This window comes from Acyrthosiphon pisum, chromosome A3 (assembly GCF_005508785.2).
Source record: "Acyrthosiphon pisum isolate AL4f chromosome A3, pea_aphid_22Mar2018_4r6ur, whole genome shotgun sequence".
NCBI lineage: Eukaryota > Metazoa > Arthropoda > Insecta > Hemiptera > Aphididae > Acyrthosiphon > Acyrthosiphon pisum.
In genome coordinates, this window is record NC_042496.1 from 38086767 (window position 1) to 38106060 (window position 19294).

The following is a 19294-nucleotide window of genomic DNA, read 5'->3' on the forward strand; positions in this document are numbered from 1 at the left end:
GTCCTGATTCGGAACATCCCCGAAGAACGAATTGAATTCACAACTTTTTCACACGACACGACACGACACGGGTAGTTGTGAACCCGCCTTAATAGCCATGCTCATATATGATAAGGTTACATGATACTCGGTTACATTCGTTAACCTATAATAGATATACCATTCTAAGGGCCTGTTGTACCGTCTACAGCTAAACTTCGATTACGCTTAATCAACTGATAACAGATATTTAACCGGGCAAATTCGGACGGTTAAACTCCGGTTAACTTTAATCGGAAATTGTACAACTGGTCCTTTAGGGGGATTCATACCTCGTCATGTCGTGTGAATCCCCCTCGACAAGAACGTGATAAAAAAAAAAAATACACAATTTTATGGACGACACGATACAGTGTACAGTGTAATAATTAAGTCACGTTTACCGTAAACAGTATTATGATTGGTCGAACGGTTACCACGATCAAACCACTACGCGTGGGTTTAGAACCGCACCGATACATTTTTCGGCTACAACTTTACGAATGCGTCCGCGTCTTTCCTCTAACCATATTTGTATAGATTTACTCGACTTGGCGAAAATTCAATGACACGCAAAATAAACTTTAAATTCAATGATGACCGCGACGCGTCCCATAAGCGACGGTCCTTGGCAGATTGTGATGTAACGACAACACGCGCATAATATAGCTTAAGCGATCCATAGACCACGCGCCGCTTGTTCCTTCAGCGAGGCCCGGTTTCCTGCTTGTTTTCCGCACCAAGCCGTGCCGCATATTTTTATCTTTATTTCGATTTTGTATACGATGTATACATTGTTTGAAATCGATTTCTGAATTTCACAATTATTTCAAGAGCTCGCGAGTGGTGTCACCGACAGTTGTGGTTCAGTGTGGTCTAAGACATGACCCATTTACTTATTTATAGCATTGAAACAAATTTAAAAAAGTCATATTGTTGGCAACCCATATGAATATAATATAACTATATATTATGGTATAAAACATTCATTGAAAATAAAAATCGTTAAAAAATGTGATTCGTGTGCAATTACATGAAAACAGATATTTACGATTTCCTCATTTAATAATGACTTCATAAGCCGTCGGAGAGTCTGTTGCGGGAGTCCACCCACAACTCTTGTCTTTGTGAGCAATTATTTTTGACAATAATAATATATTGAAATATGTATATTATGTGCTTTTATAATATTATACTCAAGCCCTCAAATATGAGCAATAGAATTTCAGCAAATTGTATATTTTTATTATTGACCTATTCAATTTATAAATATATTGTTATATTATTGCGTGGTATCGATTTCGACTATTTAGGATATATCTTGGGTGGACTACATAATGATGGCCATACCAGGTATACAAAAATACAAAAACTGTGTAAGTACATACGCAAATTCTTTTAAATCACTTGAAAATTATTGTTTGTGTGGTTCGAAGTGTTTTGTACTATGTGGGCGGTCAACTTTACATACGTTGACACTGCTCTCGTTGAAACTCCTATAATCGCTGAGCGGTTGTAAGTGCTTCAGCATTAGCGTGCTCTATATACAAATCTAATAATATGGTGTTTAATGACTGTCAATATGTTTGACATGTCAATGACGTTTGTAATTTGTAGACGATAATATAATACTAGGTGTGTATGGTCATTCAATGTGAGACAGGTAGAAGGGTCTAGGGATTAAAAAAATAGAGGTTAGATACAAAATAATATGCATTTATAAGACGTCATTATATAGGTATACCTAAGTAAAAATGAAATACACACGTCAAAATTTCAAAAGTGATAAACCTAATACATATATGAACATTGTAGATGTCTGCACCTTTTTACAATTTTACATTTAGATTTTAGATTTTTTTAATTTGGTACACCAAAATAACAAGTCATTACTTTTCGTTTAAGTACATACAATTTCATCGAAAATTCGTTAGTGGACCATTATAATATTGTAAACGTCCTATTGCTATTGTACAATTATTTTCATCTTTTCAGACCAAATAGATTTCCTGTTAATCGTGTTATTCAAATAGTCGTAGAATAATAAAATTCTCTTGTATGTAAATATGGCCATATGGTATACAAATCTCGAGCCAAGCCCTCAAACATAATTCAAACATTCCTATTCATATGGTGCCATAAAATAACCAAAGCACCTTTCTGGGTTTCGAATAATACATTCCATAATAATGACTTCGCTTCAAAGCGTCGTCAACACTTTTTACGAACGCTTAAACTTTGACCCATCCAACTACACCGTAATCCTTTAATAATATATTCTACCATATCCATTTGTTGTAGGCATCTAGGGTGATCTGTTTTAAACGCAAAATATTATGGTGTCGTGAATAAGCGATAATATATAATATCATTCACTCTATAGCCAACACTGCATAATGATTCATGATTATTTAGGGTCATCACTTAATATTATAATATTCATCATTCACACTTATTGAAAAATAATTGTTTACAAAATATTATCCATTGTGTTATAAAACATACACGATAAAAAATAAAATAAAATAATTCCTAAAAAAACCGCACGACTCTATTTTTCGCTCGTGCAGTGTTATATTCTTGTGGTCCTCCTTTATTAATATAATGACACTACTTTTCACACCATGTCCACGAGAAGGTCCCTCGTGGCCGCCCGAGATTCGTTATACCGTTGATATGACGTGCTTGCGCATTTGTGTCCAAAAAACAGCGTTTTTTCCACACGAACGGTAGTTTTGTTTCTTCTTCATAAGTACATAGTATTATACATTATACATGTGACGAGTATTTTCAATTGTACACGACCGCGACGGACGGAAGTAAGAAACATAACCCAGCCTCGCCGACCAACATAACAACCCAAAATGAGATTTTTTTTTTATTATAATATTATTTACAACGATAGAAAAGCCCACTTGAAGTGCCTACACCTAACGATCACAAAAATATATAATTATTCGTTTCAAAGGTTCGTTGAGCCCAGGATTATGATATTATTATTTCCAAAAACGCGTTGTTATTCAGTTTGTATTATAATATCATAGTATCGTTAATGATAATAAATAAAAATCACAATATCATAGAGTAGTATTAATACACTGTTGAACCGATCATTTATTGTAATCGGTCTGTTTATTATTTGGAAATTAACCACCCGAAAAAATATTTATTTGCGAATTACAAATCCTCGTTCGAATAATAATCAAATCGTTACCAACGCACGATATTCGTTATCAAAAATTGGTAAATATAAAATAATATTTCAAGTAATAAATAGTACCTATATGGCTATATGATAATATGTATAAATCGAATAAAAATAATATCAACACTGTAGTTAAAATATACTGTGATATAGTCACATTACTCATATTAAAATTAAATAGGTATTATATATTACGATTTGCATATTATATTGAGCGATTTATGGCTGTTTTCGCATGTCAACAGATCTCATCGGATCTAAATAAACAGTCATATTATAGTATGTTTTGTTATATACCTATGTTACAATAAACGATGTGTACTTATCTATATACATATATACCTACATATTATGCATGATTATGACAATAATTGTTTCGAGCCATATCCCGCATAAAATTGAAAGGTACTAAAATCAAGCATATTATAAAAATAATTATAGTACGAGTCGTAAATGTATGTGAACATTACGAACTGTTGTAAATATTAAAATACAATCGAATAATATTTTCATAATTCATGCTATAGATGTTCTACTATTCCATTTAAAAAACCAACTAAGTAAGTTTATAGGAAAAAAAATTGAAAGCACAATTTATTTGTCATAACTAAGCATTATATTTTTTGTCATTGTAGTTAATGTCTTGAATTTTGTTTTATGATTTATTTTTTTTAATAATTTTAGTAGGTAATCTTACTTATTTCTTTGACGCTTTTATTCGTCTACATTTTTAAATCGAAATGCTAGGAGCAACTATATTAGGAACAGAATAATATTATATAAGTTACTCATGAAAGCTCTCACGTTTTGTGTAGGTTTTCAACAAATTAATATATAAAGTTCAAACAAAAATTCAATTTTTTTTTCTACAATAAAAAAAGATAGAATTTAACTGTCATTTGAACGGGAACGAACACCGCACGAAATAGTTCCATTATTCAAGCACAATTAAAAATAAATTAACAATGCGTAGGATATTTTACAGTCGTATAATAAGTATAATACATTAATACCATTGGGTATTGATTATAATATATTACTAAGTAACATAATATAATCAATGATAATACTCATCACACACGGACGCACGCCTAATTGGTCTGTTCGAATATCGATGTGAATGCGTGACATTTATATATGAATGCGATTTTGGACAATGATATATTTTCATATTATACATATCTATCACTATAATAAATGATAAAATTGAATGCACTAAAAACCTTTAAAATTGCATTTAAAAAAAAAAAAAAACAGTAAGACCACTAACTCCCTCGCTCCGCTCAGAATCTAAAATTAACTAAAATCAACATTTTAAAATATAAAATATAAATATAAATATTATTTGTTTCAATAATAATAATAATAATAATAATAATAATAATAACTTTATTTCAGAAACACAAGATACAATTTAAATATTAAATATAATATTTTTTCTGACCCAACCTATAATTAATATAAACTTGTATTAGGTTGGGTGAGTCTTTGTAATAATAGAATGTAATAATAAAATAGATACAATGAATAACAGGTTAAGTAAATATTATGAACTAACATTTTAAACTAGTTAATCTAAACTTTTAATGTACATTTTAAATTTAATAAAAGCTTGGAATGAGCCGATATTAATATTTTTACTACGGAGTAAATTAATACCAGTATTTAAAGGTGACATCATACTAAAATGTTTCTTACATATAGGAGTATTAACATTAGTCTTTTCTTTTAATCTGGTACCAATATTATGTGTTGGTTTTCTAATAAGATGCTTATATTTGTATAGTAATAAAAGTAAATGATGTATATGCGGTTTTTCGATATTATTAACATTAAATATTGTGTATATCACGTTAGTTGGAGTTATATATGGTTTTTTTAAGATATATTTCATTAAAGAATTTACAGCGGTGTTTAATAAAGTAAGATTAGTTTTGAAGGTACCACCCCATATACTTATACCATAAGAAATGACTGAATTTACTAATGAATAATAAACTATTCTTAAAACTTTAGTATCAAAGTATAGTCTGAGTGTTTTAAAAATATTAAAAAATGCTCGTACTAGTTTAGTTAAGTACTCAATATGGTATTTCCAATTTAAATTATTGTCATAGATCAATCCTAGGTATTTTATACTTGATAGTTCTTTTATTTCATCACAATCACAATCCAATATTTGTTTACAGTTATTCTAATGGAAAAATATTTTACAATTTTTAATAGTATTTATTTTATTGTTATAAATATTAAACTTTATAAAATTAGATTTATTTAAATTTATTACTGCCATTCCGTTATTGTCAAACTATGCCTTTATTAGTTTAATTGATGTATTACCTAAATTAAATAATAGTTCATCTAATTTTTCTTTAATTAATACTAGGGTGTCATCAGCAAAACATATTATCTTACCTCTAATATTCAGATTTAATAATCCATTAATATAAATTAAAAATAACAGTGGTCCTAAGACAGTTCCTTGAGGTACAGAGGTTCAGTACACCATGAACGTGTTAACGTTAGATTTTTAACGAGGGTATTGGTAGTTGAAACCTTCTAAGAATGTGTATTTTACGGAGAGTACACGAAGGTACGTTTTCCACATGGGTCAGGTTCCCAGCAATTTTAAACCGATGAATCAGTGAGGATTATAAGGTCACTATATAAAATACATTTGACCCCAACCCTTAAACTTATCCTAAAACGGCAAGGGAAATAACACACATTATTGTTAAACTAATACCTCCATTGCTCTTCTCATAAACTTTTTTTTTTTATATTTCCCAAACGCACATACACAATCTGCACAAGTATTTTGTACAGTAAGCATAGGTAAAGGATAATGGTTAAAAAAACATCGATTTCTTGAATAAGATGCCACCCATTAGGGACACTTAGCTTAGTTAGCATCTCATAAACTTAATATATATATACAATATATGTGCGTTTAATTTATTTGGATAGGTTTTAAAAATTGTATAAAAAAAAAATAGCAACACAGTTTGTGAAAAATAAAGGCTAAATTGTTAAAAATGCCATGAAACATAATAAAAAAAAAAATTATTCTTGAAAAATCAAAAAATTAAAATATGCACAAAATGCAAAATAGAATTTTCAAAATTAACTTCATATATCATAATATTTTGACTTTGTGACTTATTCTAGAAGAACTTCATATTACATAAATATTCTTGTTGCTAAAAAAAAATGTATTTTTCAACAAATTATTCACAACCCTAATCATAATCGACACGGACTTTAATCGTATTTATGTGTATTTGTAGTCGAACCAGTGTGGAAACCGACCGCAGCCGAACTACTGACTGTGCTGATGAACCGCCGGAAGAACGCGGACACCGGAATGGACAACACAAATTTCATGCGATTCGGTATCAGTAAAAGGACGCGTTTCGACGATAAATAAAGAGCCTTCAGCGCGCGCGCTTCTTATTTCTGTAACGGCCATTGTCGGCTATTATTATTATTATTATTATTATTATTATTATTATTATTACCCCCAAAATAGTTTCATTGTAAATTATAAACACGATGTCAAAACTCGTATTTTATCGTTTGGTTTTATTTTTTAGTTATTTCATTGGTTTTAATAAAACGTTTTTTTTTTCTAAACATCTCATCACATAATATATTCGTATACAAAATTGTAATAAAAACAATATGATATAAATGATATATTATTACATTATAATAATTTCCTATACGTCAACGCACACACCTATACAACGAAGGTATTTATTTAATACATTTTATTCAATATTATACAGTAGCTAGGAGTACGTATTATAACACATGATACAATAATTATACAATATTTGGGCACTGCAGTGAACGAATGGTTTTAATTTTTGTAAAACGTCAAAATAGCAAAATTCGCAACGATTGTACAATCAATGGTAATAACTAATAAACCTCATACGTGGTACACGGTATACGCACGAATCTCACTCACATTGTCTGTAGGTACATTTCCTACAAGCACCACTGACAAATTAGTCATGAAAAAAAACAACAATAAACACCGTTTTTATTATTATTATTAATGTAAATATTTCGTGCGATGAGAGGATAATGTTCTATCCACATCTTATTATTATTAAATGTTTATTTTTGACACTTTAAGTGTAGATTGATTTTTTTGACTATTTTATCAGGTATAATATATAGTTAGAAATAGAGAAAAAGGAGGGGGGAAGAGAGAAAGATTATATTATGTCTACCATGATACAGTGCAGCAACACGTTGGCTACACATGGACGAATCGTTATGGAAAATAAACGATAAACGTATTGACAGCAGCCCTGTCAGTATAGCATTGAAATAAAAACTAAGCTAGGTGTACATAATAATTATTGGTGGTTGTTGAACCGGAAATACTTTTAGCTCAGTCTCCAGCGACCCGCCATCAGATCGAAAGAAAAAATTTGAGACCGCAGGTCCCCGATGACACCGTCACAAGGCCATAATAATATTATGTTATGTCACAACGTTACCTGTTATTTACAAAACTAACTACAATGTAAGAACAAGTATTTTTTAAACATATAAATAATATATTTAAGTATAATATATAAAAAAAAATATATTTATATATATATAATCATTATTAATATTACGTATGTGTATAATAATTAAGCGTAAATTGAACTTATTTTTATATATACAATAGGTAGGTAATATTATAGTTATCTGTATTAATACCGACAATGCGAAAGTAAATACGTAAAGAGGAACTTTCATTATTGTTTTACACGAATCGTAAACAAACTTAGTAAACATATTATAAATATTATATATCTTGAAATACTTGTTAAATGGTTGTTACAACAATAAATCCACAGAATCTACTATAGCGATGTATGGGTTCAACGGAGGAAATAAACCATCGGGTTGTACAAAAAGAAAAAAAAATTTAAGTCAAAGATTTACATACGATCCACTTAAAGATTTCATCGAGAAATTTTCCCACGAATTTTCTTAAAATTGAATCGTAATAATAACAAATTCGTCTATTCACATAATTAATATTATATACGTAATAGTAATAAAAATAAAAGGGACAAAGAGTTTAATTGTTAATTATTATTTAACCGTCTTTTTCAAAAGATCTTAAATATATATCAATGATGATCGTTTAGCACGAATGATCACGAATTATAATTTGCTTATCACAGAAACGCTGATTGAACTCGGAGATTATTGATCGTCCTGACTTATAATAATTTTGTTCGGATCCTAAACACGAACTTATAAAATATAAGAGTTTTATATAGTACAAAAGAGAGTCACCATCCTATTATAATATTAACAAATAGTAATAAAAGATATAATAAAATTATCAATTACCTATGTAATAAGTAATAACTAACTATATAATAAAATATATATTATATATAAATATAAAAATAAAAGATGAGTAAGATGTCTTTAAAATGAATCCAATACACCTCCTGAGAGTTTACTTGCATACAGATTCACCACCTGAAATCGTTAATAAAATGTTCGATTAGATTATGGTACAATAATATTATTAATCTAACTAAAGAATTAAAATTTAAAAAAATTGAATAAACTAAATAATTTATTATAATGTGATACTATAAATTAAAAAACGTATTAACAATAATATAATAATTCATAGATCAAAACAAACATTATAGAAAATATCAAATTTTTCGTTTTTATTTTGAATATATTGTGAATTAATAAGTGTGTTTGAATTATTTACACAATAAAAAGCGCGATTTCAATATAAACCGTGGGATTTTCGGACTCATTGAAATCGTCTGTCAATGCCATTCGCATTATGTTTTACGTTAATGTGCACATTATACACACAATACTACACGTCATTATTGACGGATATAGTATTATTGTTATAATGTTATATTACATGACGTACAATTGTACAAAAATAATTTTAGCGGTTGTTAAGTGTTGAGGTACCATATAACTGTGATTGGATCAACATTGGTGGAAGTAAGCACTCGTTAAAAATAATATTATACACGTTTCTATTGCAATACAATAATATAGAATAAAATAATATTATGACTGGCGAAAAAAGAATTCGGGTATACAGGAGACTCGTCTCGGTTCAACCACCTATCGTTGGCACAGGACAGTGCAGGTTTCGTATGAATTGAATGCATTAATAAATCAAAAATTAAGAACAAACACGGGTAAAAACGATTCTCGATATCCATAAAGGTATACTACACACACGTTTTAGAAAAATGATGTGAAATCCATAAACTGGGAAAAAAGTTTACTCAGGTAGGAAACGTAGGAGTAATATTGTACTGAAACTAAAATATATTTATCACTCGAAATTTCTTTGTATATATATATATATACTTTATACAAGACGTATAAAGTATCTACCGTTCTACCGATAATATTCGATTAAAATCATACATGGAATTTAAAATATTTTTCGGGTGCGTCACTGAGCACTACCGACTGACTGAACGTTCAAACACCGAAATCCGAGCGTTTATAATATCGTAGCATACGGATGACACACACACACACACATATATTTTATAATGGTTTTTTTATCGTTTACCTCGACAAAAAAAAAATTTAGATACCTAATCGTTGTTTTTGTATTTTGATAAGAATCTAAGATATCTAATTTATGTGACAGTAACAATAAACTACACGAGGACAATAATTATTACGGTGAGACAACCTGATACACACCGGTATACATAATATAGTATGAGTTTATTAAGTAATGTATTGATATTTGGTGTGCTGCAGTTTGAGGGGCACGTTAGGTGGGTAATGAGAACCACCCACGGTGTGGTTCAACGTCATCATATAAACGTAAATCAAATAAATAGTTTTTAATAATTTTAAGTGATACCATTAAAGGGTATATAGGGTATACGGTATACCTTGTATATGAGAGCGTACTGGTCTCTGGTCTGGACCGCTCCGGCCCTGCACCGCCGGACCGCGTACACCGTTTTCGGGACGTCGACGGTCCGCGTAAGTTCAAAATCTCTGATGGCCATGTCGCATGCGATAACCGTACCCGTCCGACCGGTACCGGGGCTGCAGTGCACCACGTGAGGGCCGCTGTTGGTCTTCATGTGCGATCTGGCCTCCATGACGAACGCCAACATTGCGCCTGGGTCGGATGGCACACCTTGCACCGGCCAACCACCGTACCACAGGTGCGTCACGTCCCGCCAAAGGTTCGTCTCCAGGTTCTGCCGATGAGCAAGAAAAAAAAAACATTAAATTAGGTTTGTTATACTGTTATAGCGCGTAAACCTAACTGAGGCAGTCGACCGCGGAGTATTGTAATCGTCGAAATTAATATTAGATACCTATCTCCAACAACTGCATATTATTATCATACAATTCTGGACCAGAGTATCCGCGTTTATTATACCGCTATATATTATATTGTAAATTATATTGTACTTTATTATACTATTTAAATTATATTCGTGCACAAGCGGATCTAGGTACGAAAAAAAAAATGGTAGAGACTAGTGCTAGACGCAAGATATATGCGTCTATATTATACGTAATAACCATACAAAATACTCGCTGCAGTTTTATAGAGTGATTAACATAATATTATTTACATATACCTATAAACCTACCTATAAACTATTGTACATAGCCACATAGGTACTGATGTACTTTCGTATTATTCTTATAGAGACAAAAGTAGGACTCACCAATTTTTAAGAGTTATAACTTATAACTAATAAACGAGAAAGAATATTTGAAAAATATCTAATAGCCCCAGCTTCTCCTTTCTTTTTATCCACCCTATAGTCCCGTAGTTAAATGTCTTACGATGTACGATTAACAAGTATGCCTGTTATAGAATTATTATAATTAAGTCTTATAGGTATACCTTCAACTGCAAATTGGAGATGATAAATTTCTCCTTTACTTCGCGTTTCTTCAATGTTATTTGATAGTCACCAAACAACCGGTGACAATCCAAGACTTCGGAAGGCGGTAAATAGTCAGCACATCTTTCCTATATAAATATAAAATAATTTTATATTAAAACATAATGTTATAATATAGGTATAATGCAAACAGTAAAAAGCGTATTATATTTAATAAAATGGTTAAAATTATATTCTTAACAATCACTAGTCATAAGTATCTATTTATCTATTACTATCGTATATATCGTATAATCTTGTATTCAAACTATAGTATTGATTAATTTACTTCGAGTTTAGAATTAGACATTGTTTTGTAAGCCCATAAATGAGGGTACATCATGTATTTACATATAATTTCTACAGAAAAAAATCGAAAATAAATGCTTCATATACAACCGCTACCCGCACAACACAATTAACAAAGAAATACAAATAATAAGGGCATTAAAAGAACAACTATAAAGAATCATGAACAATGTAATAGGTATGTTATAAAAATATATCACAAAATTAAAATAATAATATTTTTATATTATCTCCGTTAAATTTAAACCAAAGGCACATCATAATTTATATTAAAAATATTTAACGCTTAGCTATAATTATATACAATAAAAAATACTAATTACCTAATCAATACATAGATATAATGTAAAAGTTTATTTTATAAATTATAATCATTTTTGTAAGTATAAATAGTATACCTAATCATAATGTAGCTGTTAGACAATGTATTTATAGATAATATAATAACATAGATTATAGACATACATAATTGTACATTTGTGCATGACGAAAAAATCATGAAAATACTCTACTTAAAATTTAAATACTGGGATTTTCTAGCAGTATTAACAATAACCTTGAAAATAAATCATGATATGTCAAACTATTTACTTTCGATTTAAAATGTAAATAATTTAATTTAATATATAAATTATTACTATAATACCCATATTTGTTGCATAATAATATAATACAATAAAATATAATTAAAGTATTTATTACATTAAGACATTGCGGCTGTTGACTAGAATTGCTCGTATCCACTTTGTGTTGTTAAATAATCACAGGTCACAGATAAAATTTGAAAAAAAAATCCTTAGAAAACAGATAAAATAATTTATTGCCCAAGACCAAATAATATAGTGATGCTACATAACTAATTAATTATTATAACAGACCCTGTTTGAACGCTTTTCTAATTATCTCGACAATGATTAGACATTTTACCATGGTAATTTTAAGTAATAAAAAACTAAACTAAATATAAATTTTTAACTACCTACCATCATTCAAGAAATCACGTTACTTATTAAATGGAGTATATCTAATTATTCTAATTAGATAATTATATCATCATTCAAGTATTTTTTGAGCCAATATATCATAACGTATCTTGTATTATTTACGTAATTATTTATCACTGATATAATATTATATACTTACAAGTGTTAAATAATAATATAAATTTAAGATTTAAATTTTGATGTATCATGGATATTCATAATCTATAATTAATATTATTACCTAATACATTTCTCAAATTATCTCTGAAAAAATGATTTCAAAACCATTTAAATATTAAAGGTGATTGAATACATTTTGAAAAAGTATGAAAAAAAATATTATTTACATTATTTACCGCAATTTTCTTACTCGACAATTTGTTTTATTAAAATAAAACGAGAATCACAATAATTCTAATTAGATTCGAATTAAGTTAATTTTAGCTCTAACAGTAGGTAATTACTATTAAGTAATAACAACAATTGACAAACGTATTTTACAGTTATCTTTAGAATACAATTTAACTTTTGTTTAAATGTTGTTTTTTCAATTTGATTAAACAAAAAATATAATATAATTTAATTTAATTGAATAACATTATTACTACGAACAACATAAATAGTAGTTTTTAATTTATACGAGTTTCGACTCATAAAGTATAGTATGGTGAGTAGATTGTACTCACACACAAAAACATAAGGAATAAAGAATTATTGAATAGGTCTACTAATATTGTGTTAACTGTTAATTAATATGTTATATTTCACATTTATATAGTTTATACGTCTTAATACTTTCGTATATGAGTCATTTTGTATTGACATTGTTTTCGATTACATAGATGATAGATACTATCTATAATGGTTATTATCTTCTGTAGGTTTTATTTATATTCTGTGAAAATATATTTACAAAACACTGTTGTTCTTATAAGAAATTAAGCAGGTATGTACCTGGGTATATCGACATATCGTTCACTAGGCTTGGATAGTGAAAACATAATAGTAAATACATAATATATTTCATGTGAACAGGAAAAAAACACGTTTAACATATATTTGTGATGCACTGATGCCCAAAAATGTAATGGGAAATGTATATAATAAAATATAATAATTCAATTTGGGTATACTTTTCATTCTTAATTCATTTGATTGTGAACTTTTGTGGCAGTCTGCAAGAATTAATATTTATCATCAGAACGCACAAGTAAATATTTCAATGAAAGTCTGGTATGTCATTTTGAATGGAATTTAAATGACTCAATATCCATTATATCATACCTACTTAAATTATTTTAAGATAGTATCATAATAGTATAAATCGAAACATTTTAATTGCATAGTAATAGTCACAGATGGAGTTTTTTTATTTAGTCAATAAAATTGTTTAGGTGATAAAAAAAACCGATCGTTCTAATCGAATGAATACAAAAAAACTTATATGTAGTATTACATAATAGAATAAAATATTTTTTTGCTGTTTAGAAATGTATACAGTGTATATTAAATAATGTCTTGCATAATACGAACAAGGAATTAAGTATACATTTTTGTAAATAAGTATAATACAATTAAAATGTGTTTAAGCAATATTTAAGTTTATGTATTAACTTTGTAGTTGTATATTCTATGGACTGAACTAGGTAAGTATTCTAATTAGTAATTGATAGTTGAATTAATAACATCAGAATTTTATCATAACAGGGGATAATTTATTATAATTTATAAGTTGTAACATTAGCTTTTTATTAGAGCTGAAGGAACATTTGCTTATAATGTATATTGCTACCTACTTATACACACGATGTAATCACGGCACAGGAAAATATAAAACGATTTACCAAAAACCATAATTTTCATAATTAACAAAAATAATAGACAGGTTACCTTTTTAAGCTTTATTTTATCTTTAATAATGAGTTAATTATTTTAGATTCAAATAAAATTGTGAAAACACACACCAATAAATTAGATTCTATGAAATGTGTGTGACAACAATTTAATATGTGGCTAACCATAGAGATAACAGGTATTTTCCCTTATACGTTTCCATATAACTCATCTATTTTATAAAATATTTTAGCGTTTATACAGTCTAACTTATACTCATATTATAATATAAGTTATAACTATATAATTATTAACAATACATATCAACTCAACAAATAATTCACACAAACGTCAAATGATCTGATAGTATATTAATATACAGTTTTGATTTAAATTTGGCCTGTTGTATTGTTAGACCAACCAAACGTTTAAACTTACCACTCCTTTCTCAGTCAAGCTTGTGACCATGATGATGACTCTACTATTTTGGTCCCAAATCATTTGCCAGAAGTCGGGCACGGTGGACTGCATTGGAGCTTGACAAGCGATATAAAACTTGTCGGCACCCTTATATCCCTAAAATAGTGATAAACGTTTAGAGTGTATATTTCAAATGACTACACAGCCATATTATTAGTATGTGAAACTGATATCGTACCTTGACAAAATTGGCATTTATGTAGTCCGAATTCAGTCCAGAACCACGCGGATTCAGCAGAACTCTCGTTTCTGGCATTGGTATGACATTGGCGTAACGGTTCTTCGTTTCAGCACCCGGTGGCAATTCGTCTGGTTTCACTGTGATCACTGGTACATTGGAAAACTCCTCGTCAATCGCCGGTCGGTCTTCCGAGAAGCTCACCAGCCCAGCAAAGTTCAATACATGTGAACAAGCCGACTAAAAACAAAATACATTAGTATATGAAAATCAAAACGTTCAATCAAATACTTGAGATAAATACATCTTTCAAAAAAATCGTAAAAATGCTCCATCTTCTACTATCTCGTCTACTTGACCTACTAGCCCTGCTATCTCTTCTCGCCGGTACAGTACGCCCGTACTTTTGACGAAAACAACACCAATAGCACATAATTTATACATAAAATAATATTTTTAGGAGATTCCGAATTTACTATTTACCGGTGTATCGTGTACTATATGTTAACCCGGGCGTAACGAACGTAAACTAAACAGTTTAATCCAAACCGAACATGTTGTTACAATATTATTTTTATGATCACGACAATTATTATTTAAAATGTATATAACGCATTGACGAACAGTCGTTTTTATCAATAGGCGACCTTTCTTTTTGACTAGCACACCGAGAAACAAACATGTCAAGGAACAAATCATACGGGAAGCGATAAAATAATTTATGTGTTGAATATAATATTGTATGGATAGGACGACATCTACAACAAGTGGGAGAGAAAACCATTTTCAACGGCGCATCATCGTATAATAGTGTAATTGGTTTCATTAGTTCTCGTGCACGTACGACGTACATCTCAATTATTTTCTATGGATTAATAGAATGACGACGTGGTGATAAGTGGTTCAGTAGGCGAAACCTTTTGGGTATGCATATGTGTTCGTATGACAATTTTTTTTACAACGTTTATTAATAAACAACATTTTTTGTTTTTTTTTAAGTCGACAAAAAATATAATATGACTGACGGAAAACGAATACCGCCAATTCATGAAAAATGATAACTGTACCTAACTATGTGTAGCGATTATAATATTCTTATCGATCATTGGTAAGTTTTTTCGCGAAAATTAACTGTATACGATAATTATTGTATGTAATATTATATTGTTAAGGATTTATCTGATCAGATCTACAAATATAGAGTTTAATATATTTTATGCGAACATGCAGTTTTGAATTTCGAGATCATAGTAAATTGTATAGGTTTACCTGCAACGATTTAATGATCGTATCCTTTATACTAAAAATATAATCGATTGTTTACCAACTAGTAACTCTAAAATACACACAAATAAAGTAATAAAAACTTATATAATATATTATATGGAATATTATTCAGTATTGTTCTAAATCAATAATGTATAACAAATTAAATTATTTGTGTTACATACGTAATACTAATTATATACGATATACTAATCATACACTCTTATTTGTATGTTAATTAAAAAACATTAAATTTTCTACATAGTCCATAAACAAAGCCAATTATCTGTCTCTTGACAAGATAAATATTTTTAAAACTTTAATTCAATTTAGTAGATCAATAAAAAACGATTTTATGACAACTGAAAGTAGTTAGGTACATACCTCTTGAATACCGATACGATGTTAACAATTTAACATGATACAAAATATATATAAGTCAAATAGGTACAGTTTGAAAAAAAAAATTATAATTTATAATTGAGTTGGTTTATAAAATATTTAATAAAAAATAAATTTTACCTACACTAGAGTAGGTAAAAGTAAAAAAAAAAAACTTAAAATAAATATCTTAATTTTTTTTATCATTCAATTTTTTATTATTTATATTTTTTATAATTAAGTCTGAAACGTTTTAATAAAATATGAAAAGTTTAAATGTGTTTAATGTTTATACAATTATTCAAGGATAATAAATTATGAGTTAATTTAGTATAAGTATTTTTAATTTTATTTTACAATATGGATTCCAATAATATAATATAATATGAATTAGAATTAGAACAGAACAAACATTTTAACGAATCCTATAACGTATGTATTAAAAATATTAACTACTTTTATTATAATAGGTGGCTTCGTATGAATATTATATGATTATAAAAATCTTAATCTTGTAAATATTTTGATTAACCCAAGTCACGTATAAATAAATTTAAACAATATTTATCACTAGGTATAATATGATAAAATATTTAAATATATATTATGTAATTCGGACTATATACATAGTATCAAATTTCTAAATAAACTAAGATTGTATAGACTAAGGATTTAATTTTCCTTAAAAACTTATAAATTATAGGTAATCATATAATAAATTATATGGTTTTACACCGGCACAAATGTATAAATGAGTATTCACTATTAATTCACCACGCTATCATTGATAGCATAGATAATATATGAGTAAATGGCACGAATATAATTATATTTAGCGGATTAGGTATACCATATAGGTAAATATTAAATACTACAACGAAAAAAAAATACCTACGTAGGTATAGGACTTTTTTTAATCTTCAATAACTTTTAAGTTTTAACTTAAAACAATAAGATCCGAATATGAAACTTCATGTTAAAGTCCAGAAGGTAGGAAAATAACTAACTTAAGGTGGATGTCACATCCAGGATGTGGAATGAAAAAAAAATACTTACAGATTCGTCGAAAGCCGGATTCCCATATGACCGTTTTGACGCTCTTCGAGCGCCTTTTCTTCTAAAGCTGTTGAACACCGATATATTGTCCATACTATAGTCGTCCAATGAAACAGGAGTACACCTTTGTCCATAGTTGAATCGTTTTTGACGTTTGCGGACAATTATCTAAATTGTGTTCATTAACCGTTTAGATATCAATACTAATATAAAAGCTAAACCACAAACAGGTATAATATATATATCAAATATTTTACTCACTAAAATCAATACAAGGAGGGTGCAAACACCGGCTATACATGATAGATATATGGCAGCCTTAACCCTTGGATTTTCAGTTTCATCCTTATCAACGTCAATTTCTATAGCTCGTTTCATAAACTTGGCTCTTATTACCTATATATATATATATATATATATTATAATTATATTTATTTAGTGAATTATCATTCTTAAAAATAATAGATTATTTTAAAAATATTATATTTCAAAAAAAAAAAAATTACTCGAAATAAACATAATTCAATAAAATTCAATTGTTATTTTAAATTATCATTATACGTATTACGTACGTTTGATTTGTAATCAAATGGATGGTTGTGTAGTAAGTTAAGAAACTCTTCGTTCATAAACGTGTTATATTCACCATTACTGTTTAACAAGTAAAATTCAACTTCCACCGGACTTTTCTCATCATTAGGGTGAAAACAGTGTTTTTCGAAGACGTTTAGGAATCTAATTTGATTTTTCGAATGAACACTACAAAAAAATACATTTCAAATTATAATATTTCGTATAAAACATATTGTGATTTATCTACCTTTCGCTACCACTTTCAAATAGTTTGATAATAGCATCCTTAAGTTCGTCTTTGTTTTCACATACGTCTGCCATTGTCGAGTTAATCATAACGTTTAAATATGATTGAATGATTGGTTGATTTGGTCCGAAAGTAGTCGAACTCGAATCGACCACAGCTGGTTTTGGTCTTGAGGTAATTGAATTTGGCTTAATAGTTGTTGTAGTTTGTTTATTTGGTGATATAGTGGTGGAAGATTGTGTGGAGGACGGCTTCACAGTAGTAGTTGTAGTAGGAGTAGTTATTTCAATTACTATAGGTGGAGAATAAGTCGTTGTTATTTTTTGTGTGGTTGTTGGTATTGGAGTAGTTGTAGTTGTTGTTGGTATTTGAGTAGTTGTAGTTGTTGTTGCTATTGGTTTGAGTGTGGTTGTAGTCGTTGTGGTGGGTCTCAGAGTTGTCGTGGTTGTTGTTGTTGGTCTCGGAGTCGTTGTAGTAGTAGTAGTTGTTGTTGTTGTTGTAGTTGTTGTTGATGTAGTTGATGTTGTTGAACTTGATAAGCTAGTGACTATAGGAACATCGTTTTCAGAAATATCAGATTCTGAAATTGGTTCACTAACTACCATGGGACTTTGTGAAGAGGATTCAAATGTTTTTTGGCCATCATCTCCTGCATCATCGTGGCTGTCAGTTGAGTTATATTCGAAATCGATAAAAGACGGATCAGGGGTGTTGGACCAACTAGGCGCTTGAGAAGTATTCGATATATCATTAGATGGTAGTTGGGATAATTCTGTTGAAAAAATAAGCTTTATTAGTTTTATGAACAATGGTAAAAAGTAT

At 29.0% G+C, this 19294-nt stretch overlaps 2 protein-coding genes across 5 annotated transcripts in view; one reads left to right on the forward strand and one right to left on the reverse strand.

Annotated features, from left to right (window-relative positions):
- LOC100573339 overlaps nt 1–6819 on the forward strand; it is a 24756-nt gene extending 17937 nt beyond the window's left edge. For all 4 annotated transcript variants that reach the window (XM_008189681.3, XM_003247759.4, XM_008189678.3 and 1 more), the window contains exon 4: nt 6511–6819. In XM_008189681.3, the coding sequence (XP_008187903.1) occupies nt 6511–6650 (140 nt within the window). In that variant the 3' untranslated portion in view covers nt 6651–6819. The remainder of the gene's footprint in view (nt 1–6510) is intronic.
- Nucleotides 6820–7905: 1086 nt separating this feature from the next.
- LOC100164472 (flocculation protein FLO11) overlaps nt 7906–19294 on the reverse strand; it is a 36576-nt gene continuing 25187 nt past the window's right edge. Inside the window, exons 4-12 of the mRNA XM_001943441.5 lie at nt 18473–19244; nt 18225–18411; nt 17914–18048; nt 17653–17820; nt 14950–15189; nt 14730–14867; nt 11127–11255; nt 10147–10464; nt 7906–8725 (exon numbers count right to left, since the gene is read on the reverse strand). Of these exons, the coding sequence (XP_001943476.2) occupies nt 8672–8725; nt 10147–10464; nt 11127–11255; nt 14730–14867; nt 14950–15189; nt 17653–17820; nt 17914–18048; nt 18225–18411; nt 18473–19244 (2141 nt within the window). The 3' untranslated portion in view covers nt 7906–8671. The remainder of the gene's footprint in view (nt 8726–10146; nt 10465–11126; nt 11256–14729; nt 14868–14949; nt 15190–17652; nt 17821–17913; nt 18049–18224; nt 18412–18472; nt 19245–19294) is intronic.